This window comes from Mesocricetus auratus, unplaced genomic scaffold (assembly GCF_017639785.1).
Source record: "Mesocricetus auratus isolate SY011 unplaced genomic scaffold, BCM_Maur_2.0 Super-Scaffold_100022, whole genome shotgun sequence".
In the NCBI taxonomy this organism is placed as follows: Eukaryota; Metazoa; Chordata; class Mammalia; order Rodentia; family Cricetidae; genus Mesocricetus; species Mesocricetus auratus.
The window spans coordinates 2,692,990-2,716,339 of NW_024429203.1; the positions used below are offsets into that span (position 1 = coordinate 2,692,990).

General features: G+C 45.2%; 2 protein-coding genes across 5 annotated transcripts in view; one reads left to right on the forward strand and one right to left on the reverse strand.

Moving 5' to 3' along the window:
• The window catches only part of Kiaa0895 (KIAA0895 ortholog), a 50,276-nt gene extending 39,010 nt beyond the window's left edge, over nucleotides 1-11,266 (forward strand). For all 4 annotated transcript variants that reach the window (XM_021232115.2, XM_040729777.1, XM_005078512.4 and 1 more), the window contains 5 exons: nucleotides 150-293; nucleotides 1,559-1,691; nucleotides 2,200-2,505; nucleotides 8,675-8,772; nucleotides 10,589-11,266. In XM_021232115.2, coding sequence (XP_021087774.2) covers nucleotides 150-293; nucleotides 1,559-1,691; nucleotides 2,200-2,505; nucleotides 8,675-8,772; nucleotides 10,589-10,747 — 840 coding nt within the window. In that variant the 3' untranslated portion in view covers nucleotides 10,748-11,266. The remainder of the gene's footprint in view (nucleotides 1-149; nucleotides 294-1,558; nucleotides 1,692-2,199; nucleotides 2,506-8,674; nucleotides 8,773-10,588) is intronic.
• Nucleotides 5,000-8,004, reverse strand: LOC121133430 (developmental pluripotency-associated protein 2-like). The gene has a single exon (XM_040729778.1). The coding sequence runs from the start codon at nucleotides 6,171-6,173 to the stop codon at nucleotides 5,442-5,444; it is 732 nt and encodes a 243-aa protein (XP_040585712.1). The 5' UTR covers nucleotides 6,174-8,004; the 3' UTR covers nucleotides 5,000-5,441.
• Nucleotides 11,267-23,350: the final 12,084 nt, after the last annotated feature.

A 23,350-nucleotide genomic window follows, 5' to 3' on the forward strand; every position in this document is an offset into this window, starting at 1 on the left:
TAAGCTTAGAAAACTGTGAAGCTGGAGTTGCAGCTTAATTCAGCAATCAATAAATTTGAACAAGTCTTGACAAATAGAGTCATAATTAGCTACCTTCGTCTCAGAGTGGCACGAGCTGTACACTGTCCTTATCTCCCTTTCTTTTACAGTCCATCAATATTATGGAGCTGACTTTACAGAAATACGGAAGTTATGAAAAATTTGAACAAGCTACTGGTGGTAGCTTGTTGTCTAAAACTCGAATCTGGAGTCATGTTAGGAAGTACATGGTGAAGGAAGGCTGCCTTGGAGAGGTATGGGCCATGGGTGAACCTGCCTTTTGTTCTTATTGTCATGTTTATATGTGTAGCTTACGGTATTTTGTGAGTTACTCAGGGAGAATTACTGAGAGAATTTGCGGTGCTGTTCTCTTGATAGACCAGTCTCATTCATAGTCTCAAAATCTTGGCGCTGACAAGGAGCAGGTCCCTTGCCCACACACACATAGCTGGTTCTTTCTAGTCCCTATGTGGGTTCTGGGGCCGGAACTTGAGTTACCAGCTTGCAGGGCAAACACCTCAGCCCACTGAGCCATCTTGTCACTCCTTCCCTTTTTAAAGTTCTGAAAGTTGAACTCAGGCACTCTTCCTTAAAAGCTATTCCCTCTTCTTCTTTGTGCTTGAGACAGGATCTCACTAAATTGCTCAGGGTGGCCTTGAATTCTCTCTGCAGCAAGTAAACCTTGTTCTTCTTGCCTTGGTTCCCTTAGTCCCCACTGTACTCTTCACTGTTACAACCCAGCTGTGTGAGAGCACAAGTTTTAGTTCTGTCTTCTTAGCATAGCCATCTACTTTCCTTTTTAAAGACAGGGTCGGTCTCTCTCTCTCTCTCTCTCTCTCTCTCTCTCTCTCTCTCTCTCTCTCTCTCTCTCTCTCTCTCTCTCCCTCCCTCTCTCTCTCCCTCCCTCTCTCTCCCTCCCTCCCTCCCTCCCCCTCTCTCTCTCTCCTCTCTCCCTCCCTCCCTCCCTCCCTCCCTCCCTCCCTCCCCCCCTCTCTCTCCCTCTCTCCCTCCCTCCTGGAACTGGCTATGTAGACCAGAATGGGCTTGAATTCACAGAGATCCACTGGCCTCAGCCTCCCAAGTGCTGGGATTAAAGATGTGCACCACCACCACCATCCTCATTCACTTTCTTTTCAATTCAATAAAGGTTCTTAAATTTTCAGAGGGTTAAAATTAGAAGGTTCAAATATCACTGGATGTACATTTCATCAACTTAGTTTAATTCATTTTAGTTAATGTATGCATCCATTATTTTTTTGTAAAAACTTTCCTTTCCCATTATAGTGTGTGTGTGTGCATATGTGTGCTCAAGTGCATGTGCATGTATATTATATAATTATAACTTTATATGTGTATGTATGTGGAAACATGCAAGTCACAGTGCGTATGGTGGTTGGGGACAAGGGCACAACTTTTGGGTGCTGATTCTCCTTCTAGCATGTTGGTTTTGAAAAGCTTGGGTTGTCAGCCTTTGTGTTGAGTCCTACCAGCCCTGTCTATGTGTTCTTTCTCTACCTAGATTGTAGTTCATCTCACTGAAGACCTGCTTTCCAGGGCATCCATGACTGTAGTTAATGGATGCCCAACTCTAACCATCAACATTTCTACTGCTCGAGAGCACTGGCTGGAGGGAATGCTGAGGCATGAGATAGGTAGGGACAGCCCTATCCACTTACTCATTTCACTATCAAGAATTACCCCTTGAAAAGGTATTCTTTCAGCATGTGTGTGTGTATGTTTCTTAGCAGAGAGAGAGGGGAGAGTTTGTGTGTTTCTCAGTTCCTCATCTGAAATTGAGGGGACAAATGCTTAGGACTAGACAAAGGAAAGAAAAAGTTACCTTTCTCTGGTTAAAGACTCAAAAGCTGATGTTATTGCCTCTCAGCCTGGTAAGGCTGCATGTCATGGTGGGTGCATGTGGCCACCAAATGTGGCCCATAAAGCCGAGAGGGCAGAGGAAAAGGTCTCACAGTCCCTTCTCCACACCGTCACTAGCCTTACACCTAGGTCCTACCACCTCCCAGAGCACCAAGTTGGGGACAAGCCTCTTTAGCACTTAGGACTTGGAGGGAGAATATTCCAGACCTAAATGCAAATTTTCTTTGGGGAAGGATCAAAACAGTGTCATTTCCTATCATTCATACCCTTTTTTCTCTGTAGGCACGCATTACTTTCGGGGTATTAACAATCTTCAGCAACCGTGGAACAGTTGGATTGGCCGCAAAAAACATGATCTAAAACCGAACAACCCTACAGAGGAAGGGCTGGCCAGCATTCATAGTGTTCTGTTTAGAAAAGACCCCTTCCTGTGGAGGGCTGCCCTCCTCTACTACACCGTCTATCAAGCCAGCCAGATGTCTTTTTGTGAACTCTTCAGAGATATTGGCAAGTTTGTCCAGGACCCTAACACACGATGGGATTATTGTGTAAGAGCCAAGAGAGGGTGGACTGATACTTCCCAGCCAGGTAAGTGTCCCTCAGTCACAGGGGTCTGACTTTCTGGCTCGTTGTTAGTGATTCCTCTGTAAACCGGAGGATAACTAGTTTGAGGCCAGTCAGCTACATTGAGACTTAAAAGGGCAAAGAGGGCCAGCACCATGGCTCCGCAGGTAAAAGGTGCTTGCTGCCAAACCTGAAGACCTGAGTTTGACCCCTGAGACTCACATGGCAGGAGAGAGGGGACTTCTGCAAGTTGCCTTCTGATCCCTCCACTTGAACTCTCTCAGCAAGCAGAAGCCAGCACTGCTGAGAAGTGGAAGAGACAAGGACCAGGGGACTCTGCTTAGCCTTGGAGGCCCCCAGCACCTGTGACTGCTGGCTCACTCCCCAGTGCTCAGTGCCCCAGGTCTTTGCCAACATTTGTGATTTTCATTTTTAAGGCAGCAATTGTTACAGCATTCTGGTGGATGTGAAAAGGCATTTTATTGTAGTCTCCATTTGTATTGACCTGATGACCATGGTGTTAAACATCTTCTAATTTGCTTAGTTGATCTTTGTGATTGTTTAAGCAACTATCTGCTTGTTTTTGGTTTTTTTTGCCAATTTTAAATTGAACTGCCTTTTTAAAATTGAATCATGAGAGATCTTTATGTGGCTACAAATCCATGAGATGCATGATTTTCAGTATTTTTGCCGTTCCGTAGACTGTCTTTCCAGTTTCTTATCATGTTGCCTTTGTTGTCAAAGCCACCCACTCATGCTGAGGACACAGAAGGCAAATGGTGGTCATGCCAAGCCTTTGGTCTGAGGTTTTTTGATGGACAGGGGGACAGCTGTGTAGGCTGGTACATATGCATGTGTGTGTACATACATGTGAATACCAGAGGTCAGCTTCCAGTTATCCTTGTCAAAGTGCATATGCCTTTGTAGTGTTGTATACTTGGAGGAATTTTTATTAACTCGTGTGAGTGTGTGTGTGTGTGTGTGTGTGTGTGTGTGTGTGTGTGTGATGTGTTTGAAATGTGGGTGCACAGGAGCCATGGCATGCATGTGGAGATTACAGGACAACTTTTGAGAGTCTCTTTTGTACTCCCACCTTCCTGAGACAACACGTTTCTGCCATTTTACTTGCTCTATGCTGGCTGGCTCCCAAGCTTCTCAGGAGACTGATATCACAGATGCTACCATTTTATGCAGCTTTTTCACATGGTTTCAGGGATGGAGATCAGGTAATCAGGCTTGCATGGTGAGCCACTGTGAGCTCACTAACTGCTTCCAGTCTTTTCCCTCCGAGACAAAGCAACCCTAGCTGGTCTAGAACTCCATTTGTAAACCTCGTTGGTCTTGAACTCCCACTTGCTGGGTTCAAGCCATGTGCCTCTGTGCCCTACCACCATGGCCACTTACCCCCTTTTAAAAATAATTGAGAGGGGGTGTGGACTCAGTGTGTACCAAGAATGCCTTAACTCCTGATTCCCTGCCTTCACTTTCACACCTAGGATTCCACGCGACTGTGCTGCCCACCCAGCTTTGCTTTTCTGTCTTGTATTTTGAGACAGAGTCTCTGACCTGGACTTAGGACTGTGGGTTCCACTGGATTGGCTGGCCAGTGAGCTCCAGAGACCCACCTGTCTCCTGACCTCACAGTACTGGGATTATACACATGCACAGCTCACCAGAGTTTTATGTGGTGTAGGGATCACACAGGCTCATGCTTCCAACGCAAGCCCTTTCCTGACTAGGCCTAATCTTAATTTTAAATTTGTATGTGTATGGTGTTTTGCCCGAATATATTCTATGCATTCCTAGTGTCCATGAAGTGCAGAAGGTTGTGGTAGACCCCTGAACTAGAGTTAGAGATGGCTGTGAGCCTCCATATGGAAGATGAGAATCAAATTCAGGTTTTCTGCAAGAGCAGCAACTCCACCCCTAAAAGCTTTTTAAAAACAGATATTCTGAAATTTATATAAAACAAGGACAAGTTTAACATGCCAAACCCTCATTAATATTTAGTATGCATTGACATTTTCCTACTGAATCATCTGCTCCTCTGTGGTAAATCTGATTCCAATATCATGTCATGGATATCTCAAATATTGTTCCTAATCACCATGCTACTACATACCTAATAAAATTAGCAATAATTCCTTAATATGTGGCAATATAGAGAATACTTACATATTGTTTTTTTTTTTTTTTTTTGGTTTTTACGAGACAGGGTTTCTCTGTATTGTTTTGGAGGCTGTCGGTCCAGCCCGGCCTCGAACTCATAGAGATCCGCCTGCCTCTGCCTCCCGAGTGCTGGGATTAAAGGCGTGCGTGCGCCACCACCGCCCGGCTACTTACATATTGTTTTTTTTATGTTTATTTTTGTTATTTTTATTATGTTATTTTTGTTGTATTATAATGCTGTATAAGTAGACAGTGAACTGGGCTGTTCAGGGAATAACAAGGAAAAGCATCTGCACACCTATAATACAGTTAGAACCCAGAAATTTAAGTCAATACAGAGGGCCAGTGGTGTAGTTCACAACTGACTAACTTTAATTTATGCTTTAAATTATGAGAAAAACACTCCTTGGTTTCTGAACCGTCACTGTGAGGAAACTTTCCGGTTCTCCAAAGTCCGATTCGGCACTTTCTGCAAATTAGGAGACAGAGTTGCTTGAACACAGGGATTTTTGTTATAAGACATCTTTGCACAGGGCGGTGGTGGTGTGTGCCTTCCTTTAGTCCCAGCACTCAGGAGGCAGAGGCAGGCAATCTCTGGGAGCTGAAGGTCAGCCTGGTCTACAAGAGCTAGTTCCAAGACAGCCTCCAAAGCCACAGAAACCATGTCTCTAACAACAACAAAAAAAGATATCTTTTTGTCCAAATTGTTCTCTGGACCCCGTGGAACAAGGCAGCATTGAGCAAGTCCAATGCAGGGGATGGATGTTCGGTTCCAAAACCTTGACATTGGTCTAAGGTGGCAAATTTGGAGGTAGAATTTTACGTTTCCTTGAAGAGCGTTTGTCTTTAGTAAAATTCCTCATCGTTCTCTTATTTCTTCTGACACATTCTGGATAGAGCATGTTATCTTCCACTCCTGGATTTGGGAAAACACAGGCTGGTAGCAAAAAGAGGGGGATCATTCTTTGGGGACTGTCTGGAACCCAGGTATGACCAATGTTCATCTGCAGACAAACCCAACCTGGTTCATCTGCAGGGAGCAGTCTGCCATGGACAACACACCATCTGAACCCGGGGGCTGGTAGCAGAAAGGTCTTTCCATTGGAGGGAAGAGGCTGCTGATTCGCAGACATAGGCAGACCTGCTCTCGTTACAATTCTTCCCCAGGAGGCAAAGGCAGACTCCCTTTCTGAGGTTAAAACCTCCACAATGGCATTCTCCTCCTCCTCTCTCTCTCTCTTCAGGTTTTGAGGCATAGGTTCTTTTTTGGCCTTCTTGGATTTTGGCTTCATTTTAGCCTCAAGGGGTGTTTGTGGAATATGACATTTTTGTTCTGAAAACGCATTCTTCTGAAGTCTCTCGTAGACTTCAACCTTCTTGCCATAGGTACTTAAATTATGCAATCGACACCATTCCCGAAGAGTGTTCCGGGACACCTCAGTGATAGGAGGAAGCATATCGGGCAGGGATGGGTAGGGCTTTAGCTCCGATGCTGAGGGTTTGACATCCTCAGAAGGTACCATAGGGGGAATTGGTGGCCTGTGGACTATGGTTGACGAAACCGATTCTGTTGGTACTTGTGCTGGTACTTGTGGGGTGATCGCTTCTTCCTCAGTAAACGGGACCAGCGTTAAAATGATCTCTTCTTCATCAAATTCTTCTTTAAAAGGCTTCTCTTGGGCGTCCCAGCTGGAAAGTCACATATTGTTTTTTTTAAAAGCTGAAGCAATCTTTGAAATTTTCCTCATGTTGATTGTGGCTTGTTTGTTTGTTGTTTGAGATAGGATCTCACGGTGTAGGCTAGGCTGGCTGGCCCACATTTTGTGGTCTCCTGAGTGCTGGGGTTACATTGCAAGCACCATATTCCAAGGGTTTGTGTGAGAATCAGTAGAAAGATTTTCTTATAAGGAGGCTCCTTTCAGAAGTTCCTGCTTCTAGTCCTGTATAGACTTGGGTGGGTGTTTGTTTGTTTAAGGTACAGGGGCTCTCTGTTATGTAGCCCTGGTTATCCTGGAACTCACTTGTAGACCAGGCTGTCCTCACACACACAGATTCATCTGCCTCTTTCTCTTGAATGCTGGAATTAAGGGTGTGTACTATCATGCCAGGCCTAAACTTATACATTCTTTAAATTCTTGGTCTCATCCCTGTTCTCGTGGGAGAAACAATATCAAAATAACCTATCGTGTATTTACTTCAGGTTATTTTTTTGAGTTGAGCTCACTGTGAGACTTGGGCTAGCCTTGAACTTATGTGGCTAGGGTTGTTGTCAACTTTTAGATCATCTTGCTTCTGCCTCCAGAGGATTATAGGTATCGCGCACGCGCATATGCGTGTGCACGCATATGTGTGTGTGTGTGTGTGTGTGTGTATTTGTTGGCTGGTTGAGTTTTTTGTTTTATGTTTTCCTGAGACAAGGATTTTGTAGTCCAGGTTGGCTTGAGATTTGCTGCGTACTTGTGATCCTCTACCTCTAGAATTAGAGATGTGCACCACTACACCAAGTTTGTGCAGTGCTTAGAATCCAAGCCAGGACTCCTTGCATGTACTGTACCCACTGAGCTACAAACCCATGATGTTTTTTGTTTGTTTTTTTTAGATTAAGTCTTACAATGTAAACCTGGGTGACTTGGAACTCCCAGTGTAGATCAATCTGGGCTTTGCAGTTTTTGAACCATTAGGCCACAGTTTTAATGGTGAAGTAGCACAAGCCTGTAATTGCACTCTTCGAGGGCTGAGATGGGAAATGGATATGCAGCCTGGGCTACACAGCAGGAGCTAGCTTCGTTGACAGCTTTTTAGATGTGGGTTTCTAGAATTGAGAGGCAAGCTCTGTACAGACTGAGACATTTCCTGAGCCTGAAACCCAGTCTCAAAAAACAAGGCAAAACAAAAGCAACACTAACCAACCAAAATAGTACCATATTATTTCACCCAGGATGATCAAAATGTCAAGAATCTTTTGGCTCAGTTTCCCACATAGCTGCAATCACAGGTGTGCTCCATAGTTTTCAGGAACATAATCGCTATAAAGGAGTTAGGGCAGGACTATTGCTGTTTAGCACAGAACAAACAGAAAAAACCAGGACATTCAATACCCCACAGAAGCAGGTGGATGTAAGTTCAAGGCTAGACTGGTCTACACAATGAGAGCCAAGACAGCTAAAGCTACCTAATTAGTGAAATCCTGTTTCAAAAAATAAAACTATAGTGTTTTAAATACAGAGATGTTCCTACCATAAAGAGAATGGTTAGTTGCTGGTCGTTGGTGGCGCACGCCTTTAATCCCAGCACTTGGCAGGCAGGCAGATCTCTGTGAGTTCAAGGTCAGCCTGGTTTACAGAGCGAGTTCCAGGACAGCCTCCAAAGCCTCAGAGAAACCCTGTTCAAAAAACCGAGAGGGGGCGGGGAGAGGGGAGGGAGGGAGGGGGAGGGGATGGGGGAGAATGGTTAGCATCTACTTTTGTGTTTCTTTAAACATTAAAAAGGAAACACTGTTCTTGTGAGTTCGAGGCCAGGCTGGACTGACAGCCTCCAAAACAATACAGAGAAACCCTGTCTCATAAAACAAAAACAAACAAACAAACAAAAAAGTAAACACTGGGCCTGGAAAGTTGACTCAGTAATTAAATGTATATTGATTGTGCAGAGGACCTGAGTCCAGTTCCCACTACCCACTCTGGGAAGCTCACAGCTTCAGCCCAAGGAGATCTAATGCGTCCGGCCTCCTCAGATGCCCCCCCACACACACTCACCATTAAAAATAAAATATCCTTTTAAGGGAGCTGGGGAGATGGCTCAGAGGTTGAGAGCATTGACTCCTCTTCCAGAGGTCATGAGTTCAGTTCCCAGCAACCAAGGTGGCTCACAACCATCTGTGATGAGTCTGATGTCCTCCTATGACATACAGGCATATGTGCAGGCACTATATATATATATATATAGTGTGTGTGTGTGTAAATAAATCTAAAAAAGGGAAAATATCCTTTTAGAAAGAAAGTAAGTATTCTTCTGGTTCTTCCAGGGTGTTTCAGTAAAGACCAAGTGTACTTGGATGGAATCCTTCAAATCCTTCGATTCAGAGAGTCCATAGACTTTCATCTGCTGACTGCCCTGGGCAAGGTGAGTAAACAGTGGCTCAGACTCTCCCAACAACTCCTGTGTAGACCAGGCCAGCCTGGAACTCAGAGTCTGCCCACTTCTTCCCCCCAAGTGCTGGTATTAAAGGTGTGTGATGGTGTTCCCTGATTCGTGTCTGTTTAATGACTCAATGAGTTTCTGTATAGCTGCTTATGGGAGTGCGGTAAGAGGTTGATTATAGGCACATGGGTAATTCACCAGTGGCAAGACTGCTGAACAAAAGGTCTCACTTTTGCCATCAGTCATTACCTGCTTACAAATCCTCATGAGCCCTCCCCGTCCATGTCAGATTGTTTGTAGGTCATCCCAGCTGCTGTGAATTTAGTGCCGAAGTCAGCATTCTACACCACTAGTTATTACATTCTTTCTGACCCTCTGTGATGCCCCGAGTCTGGGAGAGAGTGATGTAGATGGCTCATTTATGGCTGCTTATTCAAATGTCACTTAGTGCTTGACACTTTGACATTAACTACTGCCCACAGCAAAAGGAAGCTCCTCTGGCCAAAGCTGAGAGCAGCATTCATCTGTGGGCATGCGCATGGTTATTTAGAAGGCAATTTGGTAGGAACACCACCTCATCTACCAAACAGCAGCCCCAGCTTCCCAGCAAGGGTTATGACGTCAACCACAGGCTGCTGGGCAGGTTTACAGTTCCTTTACACAAACAAACTCTTTCCTATGGAGAGAGCCCCAATTCTGACCAAGAAGCAGTTGGCTATCCCTGTAAGACTTGCCGCAGAGCCCACAGCTGAGTTAGACTGGGCGACAAGTCTACCCCAGCAGCCTGCAGCTCACCTCTGCCTCTGGAGAGCTGGAGAGCAGGGAGACTAAGTATAACACCTCCAGCATGATGGACAGAGTCAGGGAGCCGGTCTACAAGAGAGCTCCTTCAGATTTCTTCATGCTAGCTGCATTTTGATTCCCTTATTTAGATTTTAGATTTTTTTTAAAGCAGAGTTTCTCTGTGTAGACCAGGCTAATATCCAACTCATAGAAATCTGAGCGCTTCTGCCTCCTAAGTGCTGGGACTAAAGGCGTGTACCATCTCTTAAGTCAAGAGATTTATTTCAGTCTAGTCTCTCCTACCTGAGAATGTAGCTCAGTGGTAGAGTACTTGCCTAGCATGCTCAAGGCCGAAGGTTTGATCCTCAGTATCACCACCAACAGAAGGTAATGTCAGTCTGAACACACAGGAAGCTTGCCTGCCTGACTTTCATACAAACTGATTTATTTCCAAGATAAGCGTGTGAGGTCAAATATTGGCTTTCTCTTTTCTTTTATGGTTAACAATGAGAGGTCAAAAATAATATTTAATGTAGTAAGGTAACCAACCACTTTTGTCTGTTTTTATATTTTGGCAGCTAGTAATTTGACAATCCATGCTTTTGTTTTTGTTTTGTTTGTTTCGATATAGGATCTCATCATGTAGCCAAGGCTGGCCTCAAATTCATAGAGATCCATCTGTTTCTGCCTCCAAGTTCCCAAATGCTGGATTAAAGATGTGAGCCATGGGCTGAAGAGATGGCTCAGAGGTTAAAAGCATTGACTGCTTTTCCAGAGGTCCTGAGTTCAATTTGTCAGCAACCACATGGTGACTCACAACCATCTGTAAAATGAGATCTGGTGCCCTCTTCTGGCATTCAGGCAGACATATAGACAGAACACTATATGCATAATAAATAAATCTTAAGAAATAAAAAGATATGAGCCAGGTCTCATATCCACATATTTAAGGTCCAAGAGAAAAATTCAATTCCAAAATGTAACTTGTAGTTGTAAAAAGAATTCCATTTTTCAGGTATCTTATGAAGATGTGGATCGTTTGAAAGGATTAGCGGTTACTGAAAACATGAGAGTCCCCCACTTCCTGCAGGACCACAGCCGGTACATGGAGCATTTAGAGAAGATCATGGAGGTCAATGAGCTGACTGATGCAGAGCTGAAAGGCCTCATCTAAGCAGCGTCGGCGCCTCCACGGCTGTGAGCCGCTCATCTAAGCAGTTTCAGTGCCTCCCCGGCTGCGGGCCGCTCAGGCACCTCCCACCTATACCATTAGAGAAGCGGTCTGGCTGAGCTTAGTTTTCTGAAGACCAGCCCTCAGTTTCCGTATCCAGCTGAAATTTAGGTTCTATGTAGACCTGAAACTATTTTCCTAAAATGTTTCCATAGACTGCAGTGGAAGCGGCTTCTGTCTTCATCCAAATCTCCGCAGAGACAAATGAAGATCACTGCTGACGGAGACCCCAGGATGAATTGCCAACTTGAGCACCGAGGCCAGCTCGGGGCTGGAGGTGGCCAAATTCCAAGCTGTACTATATAAACTCTAGGGTTCTATTTCCTCTGCTAAACAGTGGTGATTGCTCTTCTAAATTCTCATTTTGTAACATGTCAAAAGGCTAGCGAAATCTAAGAGTTCTTATTTTTCTTATGTAAAGTAATGTTAAAAGGAGAATAAAAGAAATTTTAAAACTTTTCATTAAGTTCTTTATTCTATGCATTTTCATTTTACCTTCTCAGCTTATGTGTGTGTGTGTGTGTGAGAGAGAGAGAGAGAGAGAGAGAGAGAGAGAGAGAGAGAGAGAGAGAGAGAGAGAGAGATGCTAAGGATCAGACATGGTTATAATCTGTCACTGATCTATACCCCCACCCCATTTATTGAGTTCACTGAAGAGGACCACAGGCTGGCAGTACCCACAGCACAGGGCCTGTCCAGTCACCCCTGAACTATGACAGCTCTCTGCAGTAGGCAGCCTTGAAAATGAGGTGCTGCTTTCTGCCTCTTATTTTACTACTTCATCCGTTCGTTCATTCATTCATTGACTCAATCAGTTGGGAAAAGTGAGGCCACTCACCTTGTTTGGAATGTGTCATGAGGAGGGGACATACAGACTGACCCAGAATAAACCTGGCCATGGTCTGAAAAATGAAATTTCAGGGCCTTTCCCTCCAATAAACAATTTTTGGATGATTCTGATACAGCTTGAATTTAGGAGAATTCCATGTACATTGCAGCATGTACACCTGGGCTCATAATTGACTTTTCCTACAACTTAACAACCGGGAAGATTGCTGCTGTAACCATTCCAGGATCACTGTGGTGATGATTTCTACACAAAACTCATCACTATCTCAGTGCAGACAAAAATACGCTGCCTAGGAGACAAATACTGCAAAGCCTGGCCAGCTGGCAAGGCTGGATTTATACGATGTTTCTCCTTCACATACCCGGAAGGGTTTGCTTCAGATAATAATCACAAGCAAATCCAGGATCTCCTCTAAATACAACACACACTTCTTGCCTTTGGCAGTAGAGCAAGGCCCTTGGGAGCTTGAAAAAGCTACCTCTTCACCCCACACCATAATAATGACATGAGTCTGTACATGTTTGCCAGGCAGGGAAGAACTTAGGAGACATGAAACACTGCTCCTGATCCCTCAGGCACGCCTCTCCTTGCAGCAGAGGGCTGGGCTTTGAGCCCTGTCTCTCATTCTCTCACGAATCTTAAACTCATCCAAGTGACTGCAAGCAGTCTTACGAAAGAAAGAATGGCCTTGGTTGTGTCCTGTGATCTACACCCAGATGCTTATACATTCAACGCCTGCCGGCAGTAACATGACCGATTTTTTTTTTTTCAAGACAGGGTTTCTCTGTGGCTTTGGAGGCTGTCCTGGAACTCTCTCTGTAGACCAGGCTGGCCTCAAACTCACAGAGATCCGCCTGTGTCTGCCTCCCGAGTGCCGGGATTAAAGGCGTGCTCCACCAACGCCCGGCTTAACATGACCTATCTTACCTCGTGGTTAAACTATAAAGGAGAATCTCAGCAGCCTTCATTTCTAGTTGTAGCGTTATCTGCAGTGGTTCTGGAGTGAGTGGTCTTTCTGTCTGTGTGGTTTAGAAAGGGAACTGCTTTCTTGCCTTGCTGCTTTGATGCAAAGATAAAAGAATAAAATACAAAGCATTCCAAAGAGCAAACTTACATTAAATTACATTGACTGTCCTAAAATATCTTCAAAAGTTAGGGGCAACTAAAAGTGGTCTCAGAACAGCAGAAGGGTCTGAAAACCTTGGAGAGGCCAGGAACACATAGAGAGACCCTATCTCAAAACAACAAAATAAGTTGAAGCTGATATTTATTCTCTTTCCCATATTGAATGTAAGATCAGTTTTGTTTCCCAAAATAAATTTTAAAGGTTTTTCGAGACAGGGCTTCTTTGTATAGCCCAGGCTGTCCCGAAACTTACTCTTGACCAGGCTGACCTTGAACTCACAGAGATCTTCTTGCCTCTACCTCCCAAGTACTAGGATTAAAGGTGTGTACCACCATGCCCAGCTTGCCTAAAATAAATTTTAAATAAATAGAAAAAACTTGCCCCACACGCTGCGCAGCCTGTGTCCGAGAATGTGTGGAGGGTGTCGGGAATTGACAACACCGAAGGCTCCTCAAGAAGGCTCTCCTTTATTCCTACTCTGGCTGGTTATTATATACCCTGACACCAGAGGTGGAGGTGGGTGGGTCTGAAGAGGCGGTTAGTCTTCGGTTCCCGTGGGCATGCCCTTTTCAGGAACTTACTGCCCCGGGCATTGTATTGTTTTTAGTAAACATTGTCTTACAGCTGCCTGGTCCCAGGCTGATGGGGAAGTGGGTCTCTGCTCAAGGTCTGTTGTCCCCACAAAAATTTGCAAGGTACTTAACTTGAATATACATGAGTTTTAATTGTAATAGGTATTTACCATAGGCTGTTGATTAGGAGTCCATAAATTTCTCAATTATAATTCACTTTTAAATTATTGTGTGTACATGCACTTATGTGTATGCACTTGTGTGATGGTCAGAAGACATCTTTGCAGAGTCTGTTCTCTCCTTTCACTATTGGGATCAAGCTCAGGTCACCGAGTTTGCAGAGGCAAGTGATTTCACCCACAGAACGTCTCACTGCCCTTGCCTGTTAATTCCAACATAAACTGGGCCAAACGCAAATATCGATGAAGTGTTAAGCTTTAATGCCAGATGGACTCAAAGTAAATTTAATGTTAGGGAACGGAAAGAAAGATGGTTCATCATAAGGCGCTTACCATGAAATCAAATCATGAGGGCCTGAATATGATTCCTAGAACTCATATGACATGAATCTGAAATCTGTTTGGGAAGCAGAGATGGGGATCTCAGGCCTTGCTGGGGCCATTCTAGCTGAATTGGAGAGAGACCCTGTCTGAAAAAAGTAGCCGGAAAGAGAATGGGGGAGACCCAGCATTGACTCCCACCTCCCCAGAAATGCACGACAAAGGTACACTGCACAGAGAAATAATGTCAACAAATATGGATCCACGGTTTTTCTTTACATGTACAGGATTTGTTTGTATATTTTTGAGATGGTTTCAGTATTTTTGAGATTGGGTAGTTGTGGCAGGTCTGGAACTTGCTATATAGATCAATGTGGTCTTTAATTCATAGAGATCTGCCTGCCTTTGCCTCCCAAGTGCAGGCTGGGATTAATGACATATCAGAAGTCAGCATCCCACCACACTCTTCATCTTCCAGTTTTTTCCACCTCCTCATCTATGTCGTTCCCTGAGCTTTGGTGGTGCTAGTGCTGGTGGTACTGGTGGTGCTGGGTGGTGGTTAGTGTTGGTGTTGTTGTTGTTAGTGTGGTGGTGGTGTGGTTGGTGGTTGATGTTGGTGGTGTGGTTGGTGGTTGGTGTTGGTGGTATTGTGGTGGTAGTGGTTGTTGTTGTGGTGGTGGTTGTTGGCAGTGGTTGGTTGTGTGGAGGTTGGCGGTGGTGATGATAATATAGATGTTCTGTATGTGACTTGAGCATATGAGACCCAAAAGCCCACCCACAGTGACATACTTCCTCTAACAAGGCCACAGCTATTCCAATAAAGCCACACCTCCTAATAGTGTCACTCCCTATGAGATTATGGGGACCAATTACATTCAAACTACCACAGAGAGAGATAGAGACAGAGAACAAAAGATGAGCATTAAGTAGGGATCAAGAAGAAAGCACAGGTACCTTCACACACAAAGGGTAATATCTAGTCTTTGAACTCAAAAACCTTATTAGGCCAGTTGTGATGCTATATGCCTGTAGACTTAGTTAACACACAGGAGATAGAGGCAGGGAATACTGAGTTTCAGGCTAGCTTGGGCTATAGAGCAAGCAATACCTTATCTAAACAACAAACTTGCATCCATCTGCTTTGTTAGCTAGCCGTGCTTTTTCTTCACTGTAATTCCAACAGCTAGAGGGGTGATGCCTTGGTAGCTGATGCCAGGGTGTGAAAAGCCAGCGGTTGACAGCTCACTGTGGGAGAATCACTGAGGAAGGGTGTGGGGCTGTCCTGATACGACACATGTTAAAGCTGGGGGTGTTTTGGGTGGGAAGGGATTGGCTGTTTTGGGTGTTTTTGTTTGTTGGGACAGAATGTCATGCAGATCATGTTGGTCCTGAATTGTGTGGCCGAGGGTGGCCTTGAATTTTTGGCAGTCTCCTAAGTGCACCATCAGGCCTGAGTCTAAAGGAGAGATCTGAACAGCAGCAAGTGTAATGGCTCAGGGTGTTAAATACCTCACTTGTGTCAGCCGGACACTTGGCTCCAACTCCTGTCATTTGAAAGCACTCCTGTGATAGAATATTCACTAGTTGTTAGTTATATATCTTCAAGAAAAGAAAGTAGCCTAGGTCCCATAGGGGAAAGACCCTGCAGAGTCCAGGAACATAGCAACACCTTCTTGCTCTCTCAATAGTGAATCTATTTGAGTGCTCTGGTCACTTACTACACATAAACAGGCAAGTACTTACTTAGCATGTCAAGGCCCTGGCCTCAGTCTCCACAGCATCTGTGAGTGTACTCATGCATGTGTATATACAGGCATGCAGAGGAGGGGTGAACTGGGAGGCAGTCTGAACACCAGTCTGATTCAGCAGATGGCTCAGCTGGTAAAGTTGTCCTGACTACACCATCCAGGTACCCACCTGGGACCCACATGGTGGGAGGCATGGGGCAATTGAGACAATTTCTGCAAGCTGTCCTCTGGCTTCCCTTACACAGCATGGCATATTCTCGTTCTCTCTCCCCCTCTTCCTCCCTCCCTCCCTCCCTCCCTCCCCCCCTCTCAATACAACCCCCCCAAACCTTTGTTGGTGAGTTTCTGAGCACCCCTCCACATATGTCCCCTAGAGGAACAACTTGCTCTTTTCTCACCTAGTGTTTTGTCTGTCTGGAGACCCATAGACGTTTAGCCTTGCTGGTTGGTCCTGAAACCTAACCTATACTCCAAAGAATAGCTTATTGGGAAGGTTTATTTATTTATTTTTTCTTTTTTGGGGGGGGGTGTTTCGAGACAGTTTCTCTGTGGCTTTGGAGGCTGTCCTGGAACTAGCTCTTGTAGACCAGGCTGGCCTCGAACTCATAGAGATCAGCCTGCCTCTGCCTCCCAAGTGCTGGGATTAAAGGCGTGCGCCACCAACGCCCGGCTGGGAAGGTTTTTTTTTTTTTTAAATCGCTACAAAGACCCTGAGAGTGAACTACTGAAATCTCCTGCAGGCCTGTTGTAAAGCTGTTCATCTTCTAATCTAAAACTCAGGGTGATGAGTTTGCCATTCTTTGAGATGATTTTGGCTGAGAAGCAATATACAGACTCTGCTTAGTGTGTACAACTGAGACAGTGTGTGAATACGATATGAAATTGAAATGCTATTTTACCTTAGATAAATTTCAGTGAAAGCACTGTTCCAGTTAGAGATGTGGAGAGGAATGCTGGGGAATGACAGACCCTCTGGCCAAGAGATTTGTCTTTGTGCCAGTACCGTGTCCCTGACACCAAGCTCTCTTGTTTTCAGGTCACAGGCAAGGTGGGAGGATTGACAGTTTCCAACCTTAACTCCACCCTGCTTAGATCCACAATAGCTTGTGCAACCAGACAGAAGAGCAGACTGTCAACAGCATGGTCCTTTGACTCGTTAAACCTCTGGGCCATCTTCCAATACAACAGGGAAGGCAAAACATCCCTATGCATAAAAATAGTAAACCCCTATTCTTTTTAAGTTTCTGGGGTTGGAGAGATGGTCAGTAGTGGATCTGGGTTTGATTTCCAGCACATAGCAGTTTTTAACCATCTATATTCCTATTTCAGGGGATCTAACACCCTCTTTGGTCTCTTTGGGCACCAGGTACACATATAATACACAGACATACATACATACAAAACATTCATTCATATAAAAATAATCTTTTTTTCGGCTTTTTGATACAGGGTTCCTTGGTGTAGCTTTCACAGTCCTAGAACTAGCTTTGTAGACCAGGCTAGCCTCGAACTCACAGAGATCCACCTGTCTCTGCCTCTCAAGTTCTGGGATTAAAAGCATGAGCCACCACATCCAGCTGAAAATAACCTTTAAAATAATTTCAATTTTAGAATGTCACAGCTAGCTTGGCAGTGGTGGCACATTCCTTTAATCCCAGTGAGCTCCAGGACAGCCAGGACCGTTACACTGAGAGACCTTGTCTTGAAACAAAACAAAACAAAAATACAACAAAAACCAAACAAAATGTCACAGCTACATGCCTCAAAACTCAGCAAAGAATCCCTGCACAATACACAGAAGGCCTAAGCTGGTGACCTCCCACTGTTCTCTGGCTGCAGAGTGACTCTGTCCAACATAGCTGGTTCTACCAAAGCAAATACTCTCTCAACCCGGTAGACTGTTGAGATACCCTATCACAGCAGAGCTGGCGTCCTCAGTGCTGCTCACCACCAGCAGAAACCACGCAATGAAAACTGTTCATCATAACGGAATCTGCAGGGTGCTAGACAATCCCATCCCATCCTCGCCTATGCACCGGAGCTCACCCTACAAAGCCAACACCATTAGCCCTAGAACCCATGCCCAAAGTAAAGCCAGTGGTTAGACCGAAACTCGGGAAAGGAGAAGCGGGCTGAAGGTTCCTGCAGGAAGGAAGCTTTTCTTCCTCCCTTGTCCTTCCTGCCACCTGGAAGGAGGCAAGGCAGTCATCTCTGAGGAAGCAGAACTCGAACTCTTGACAACGGCGCATACTGCTGTCTCTAGTTAACCTCAGAATGCCACACTGCCACACCCAGCATGGACAATGAGATCCACATCTGAAAACCAAGGTGGCCCTGGTACCAGGAGACACACTGGGAAGCAAGATCAAAGGCCCAGTGCCTGATGCCCTTCCCCTCCCCTTGCTGTCCCGGGTGGTCCCAGCCACTCCAGCCTCTCTGCTATCTACTTTCTGTATTCTATGATTCTGAGATTGGACCAAACTCCCAGGCCAATCACAATTAGCTGTGTAGTTTCTAGGAAGCAGAAGCCTCAGTAATCCTTTGCCCATGCTAGCTACATTCTCTCTGTCTGCTTTTAACACTGCCACCTGTTTCCCACAGCCCCATTTCTTTACAGGTCCCTGCTCAGTAAAATTTAAGCTCTTAATCATTTAATAACTAATTCATCATGATGGAAGCCAGCAGGGCTATCATGACACTGCCTCTTCAGTCACTCACTTGGAACTCTAATTCTCCTTACTAAGTATCCTGCAAAAGCACATTTGTGCTGGGGAGTATTAGTTTAAGACATTTGTTTATGTGTGGAATATTTGTTTAATGATGCAAAGATGTGCTGCATTCTTTTACGTTGCATTTAAAAAGCTGCGTTACTTTGCCTGTCTACAGCACCTGATGGGCCTAATAAGTTGCTGAACGGCCAATAGCCAGGTAGGAGAAAGGATAGGCAGGGAGCCAAGCACAGAGGACAAATAGGAGAATGGGAGGAGTGAGAAGGGAGAAGTAGAGAGGGCCAGCCACACAGCCAGCATGGAGTAAGAAGGGAAGAAAAATATATAGAATAAAGAAAGGTAAAAAGCTCAGAGGCAAAACATAAAGAGAAATGGGATGATTTAAGTTAGAAAATCTGGCTAGAAACAAGCCAAACTAAGGCTAGGCATTTAAGTAAGAATAAGTCTCTAAAAAAAAAAAAAAGAAAAAAAGAAAAAAGAAAAAAGTAAGCCTCTGTGCATTTGAGAGTAAAAATAACCAACGTCACAGTTGTGAACTGACATTCACTGCACCCAGCAAAGCCTGATGGGTCACTCACCTGCTTTTCAGCCATGGTCTCGTCTCCCTGTACCCCCATGATACTGGTGCACATGAAAGGTGGTCCTGGTTCTGGCCTGGGTGCTGCTACCAAAGCTCTGTCACTAACATGGCTTAGTTCTGCATAACATGATTTAAAGGGTTAGCATGCACTTAGCCATTAAAACACGAGAAGATTCTGCTCTTTGATTTACAAAAGACCAGGGAAATGGTTCAGTGGTGGAGCACCCTGAATCCTATTTCTAGCACCGAATAAAATGCTTTATGACATGATGCTATTCTCATAACATCGGGACGTAAAGAGGGAAATGGAGGAGCAGAGGCCAAGCAAGTAGCTGCATCTCACTCAGGCAGTCTGGGTGCAGCACCCTGAAAAGTCACTGGCTTCTGCAGCTCAATGTCACGGCCTCATAGCATGGGGACAACCAGGAGTGTTTGTTACCTGTTGCACCTTAACAAACTACCACACCTTAAAGGCATCAGATGGTGGTGTGCTCCTGTAATCTTGGCATTTGAATGGGACTGAGGCAGGACCACAGGGTTCAAGTCCATCTAGTTTCCAAAAACCAAAACATCTACCAGATACGATCCTTATTCTTCAGGTGATAAGTCTGGGCAGGCTAAACTGGGCTCTCTGCTAGAAATCTCACAGAACCCAAAGCTAATTGCCAGCAGGGCACTCACTGGAGGACATGAAAAATATATGTCCTTAGTCACCGACGGTTGGCTGTAGGACTCGTATCTCCACTTCCTTGCTGGTTGCTCAGGACCTGCTGTTAATAATTAAGCATTTCTCCCAGTAAGCAGTGTGATTCGGTAAGCAAAACATGATGAGCTTCATCAGCGGAACCCACATGGTAGAAGAGAATGAACTCCAGCAAGTTGTCCCCTGACCTCCACACAAGTGCCAAGGCAAACGCATGCCCACATTTCCACATAATAAAAATGTCACTGAAAAAGAAATTAGCATTTCTTGCTGTATGACATGTCTTTTATCCAAGTCAATACTGGCATGTGAAATGTTCCCTTGGTCTGGAGTCTGACTTCTGTGATTTTGTTAGAAACACCTAGACTACCTCTTCTGTCTTAAAAGTGTTGACTCACAAGAGAAATCCATCCTAGCTTCAGTTCTGAGGATGGAGGGACGAGAACGGGACTGGTGTTAGCATTCTTCACATCACAGCCACGATGAAGGTCGGTAGGGTGTTCTGGTGACTGTAGTAGGGTGTAGGCTGGAAATGTGAGGACTAAAGTCTGAACAGGTGACTAGCACATTCTGCTAGTTGGCTTTGTGGGCTCAGTTGAATTTGTAGGGTCATCAACCTACACTGTTATTTGTGTGTTTGCTGTATGTGTCTCTGTGTGATGTTTGCATGTGTGTCTGCGTGTGCGTGTGCTGGTGTGTTCAACTACCTGTGTGCCCTGTGTAGTCCAGGAGTCACTGTTGGGTGTCTTACTATGTAGTCCTAGAACCTGCTCTGTAGACCAGGCTGGCCTGAGTTCAGAGCCCACAGCCTGCCTCTGCAGGTCCAGGTCTGGCTCACTCTCTGTGAGACAGGCTCACTCGATGAATCTGCAGCTCACACGGGCTAGACTGCCTGGCCAGTGAGCCTCTGAGACCTGCCTGTTTCAGCCAGCTCCCTCTCCACTCCCCGGCACTGGGTCCTCATGCTTATTTTGTTCAACCATCTCTCCCTGACCCTTTTCCTGGTACTGGGAGTCAAACTAAGGGTCTTCCATTATGCTCTGTCTCCAGCCCCATGTGACTTTCTGTTATTATCGGAGATTTTTCTTTCTGAAAGAGGATCTCATGCACCCAGGCTGGCTTCAAACTCGCGTGAATCAAAGGATGAACGACCTTGATCCCCCTGCTTCCACCTCCTGTGTGCTGTGATTACACACACCTTTTACCATTACTAGCTTTGGATTTTTTAAGTAGTTGAATTTTTTATTTAATGATTTATTAATTTTTAATTATGTGCACACACCTGCTAGCATGTGTGTGTGGGAGATAAACACATGGAGCACAAGCATCTGCAGAGGCAGAGAGAGGGGGGAGCCTGATTTCCTTGACTGCAGTTACAGGCCCTTGGGAGCTGCCTGGCGTGGTTGCTAGAAACAGAACTCAGGTCCTTTGTAACAGCAGCACATGCTTTAACCACTGGGCCATCTCTCCAGCCCTTGTATGTTAGACGCATGGGTGTTTTGCCCACTTGTGTATCTGTGGACCACTTGTGTGGTTGTTGCCCCTGGAGGCAGAAAATGGTTGTGGGATGTTCCAGAACTACAGTTATAGACAGTTATAGCCACCATGTAGGTGCTGTGAATCAAACCTGAGCCTTCTGGAAGAGCAGCCAGTCCTTCTAACTACTGCCCCACTTTAAAATAAAAATATCCATCTGTGTTTCTGTATGTGGCTGTGTACATGTGTGCAGGTGTCCCCAGGGTCAGAGCTGTTGGATCTCCCAGGAGTTAGAAAACAGTTGTGAACTGCCCGCCATGGATGCTCAGAACTGAACTGAGTCCTTCGGAAAGGCAGCAAGTACTCCTTAACCACTAAGCATCTCTCTTGCCCCCAAATCAAATTATATTTAGTTAATTTATTTTGAGACAGGGTCTCACTATGTAGCCTTGACTGGTTTTGAACTTGCTATGTAGACCAGGCTGGGCTTGAACTCACAGATAGTAACTGCTTCTGCCTCCTGGGTGCTGGGGTTATGAAGGCATGGGCTACTACACCTGGCTCAATATTTTATTCTATGTGCAGGAGTGTGGCTGCATGTATGTATATGTACCACAGGTATGCCTGGTGCCCACAGAGCTCAGAAGGTGGCATTGGATCCCTGTGTCTGTGACCACTATGTGCATTAGACCAGGTCCTCTGCGAGAGCAACAGTACTCTTACTCACTGAGCACCTCTCCATACCACCCCAGACCGACGGGGAGTGTGGGTGACGGGAGTGTGGGTGACCTTTACGGTCCGCAGAAAGACAGTCTGAGGCAGTTTTGTTCATCAGGACTCAGTAACCTGTGTTGGTTCTAACTTCTGGAGTCTGACCACAAGTGGTTTATTTTAGGCATATATAAGCACAGCATAATTCAGTGGAAACTATGCTGGTAATGATTAGCTCAATCCTGCATGCCCGAGAAATCATGCATAAATCTTGAGGACAAGTTAAGCTAAATGTAGATCAGATGAGACTACATCAAAACTATTTGTAAAATCTATAGAGATAGGTTTTATACATTGGCTGGCGAAAACAAATTTATTATAAGGGTCTGGGGGATGATATGATGCCCTTCATCTCTGGCCACACAGTGCAAAGGTCACCAGGCTAGAAAGCATGGCACTTCAGTCTTCTGAGTGGGTAACAGGTAATGCAGTCCTTCCCATGAAGAAACAGCCTTGTGTGCTGTAATTCCAGGTTTCCCTATTACTTGTGAGCAAAGACCTCTGTATCTCCCTCCTACCCTGAACCTTTTAATTCGTTTTAAGACTTGCTGTGTAGGGACTAGAGAAATGGCTCAGCTGTTCAAGAGTATATATAGACCATATGTGGTGGCACACAGCACACACCTTTAATCCCAACACTCAGGAGGCAGAGACTGGTAGATCTGAGTTTGAGGCTAGTCTGGACTACAGAGTGAGTTTCAGAACAGCCAGATCTACAGGTCTCGAAACACCAAAAGGAATGTGTAGCTTTGTTTCAGCAACAACAAAATAGGGCTTCTTGTAGGAACATCCCCGACCTCTGTCACAGCCCAGTCTACACTAGAGGCACATAGAGGTAAGAAACTATGGCTGTGTTCTGTGATGTAGCTAGGTACTCAGTCTAATGCTTCCCTGGAATTTATTTAGCATAGAAGACCATTTGTCTATAAAAAGCCCTGGGGCTGGAGATTGTTAGTTCAGTCTGTAAGTGCTTGCCATGCAAGCATCAAGACTATGTGAAAAAAAGCCAAACGTGGTGGTGTGTATCTGCAATCCCAGTGTTGGGGAGGCGAAGACAGGAGAATCCTGGGGCCTCACCAGCTGTGGTGTGTATCTGCAATCCCAGTGTTGGGGAGGCGAAGACAGGAGATTCCTGGGGCCTCACCAGCCAGCCAGGCTGACCTACTTGGTGAGCAGAGGGACTATGAGAAAAAAAAAGGCACTTAAAGAATGACACTTGAGGTTGTCCTCTGGAGTGCGCTCGTGTGTGCGCGCACACGCGCCCATGCACGCACACGCACGCACGCACGCACACATACACAGTTCTATATATACCTGGCATGGTGGCAAATGCTTTTAATCCCAGCACTTAGGAAGCAGAGGCAAGCAGATCCCTATTTGTTTAAAGCCAGCCTATTAACATAGCCAGCTCTGGACCAGACAGAGCTATGACCCTGTCTCAAAATGAAATAAAACAATCTCTCCCAGGGCTGGAATTGCATACACCTAGGT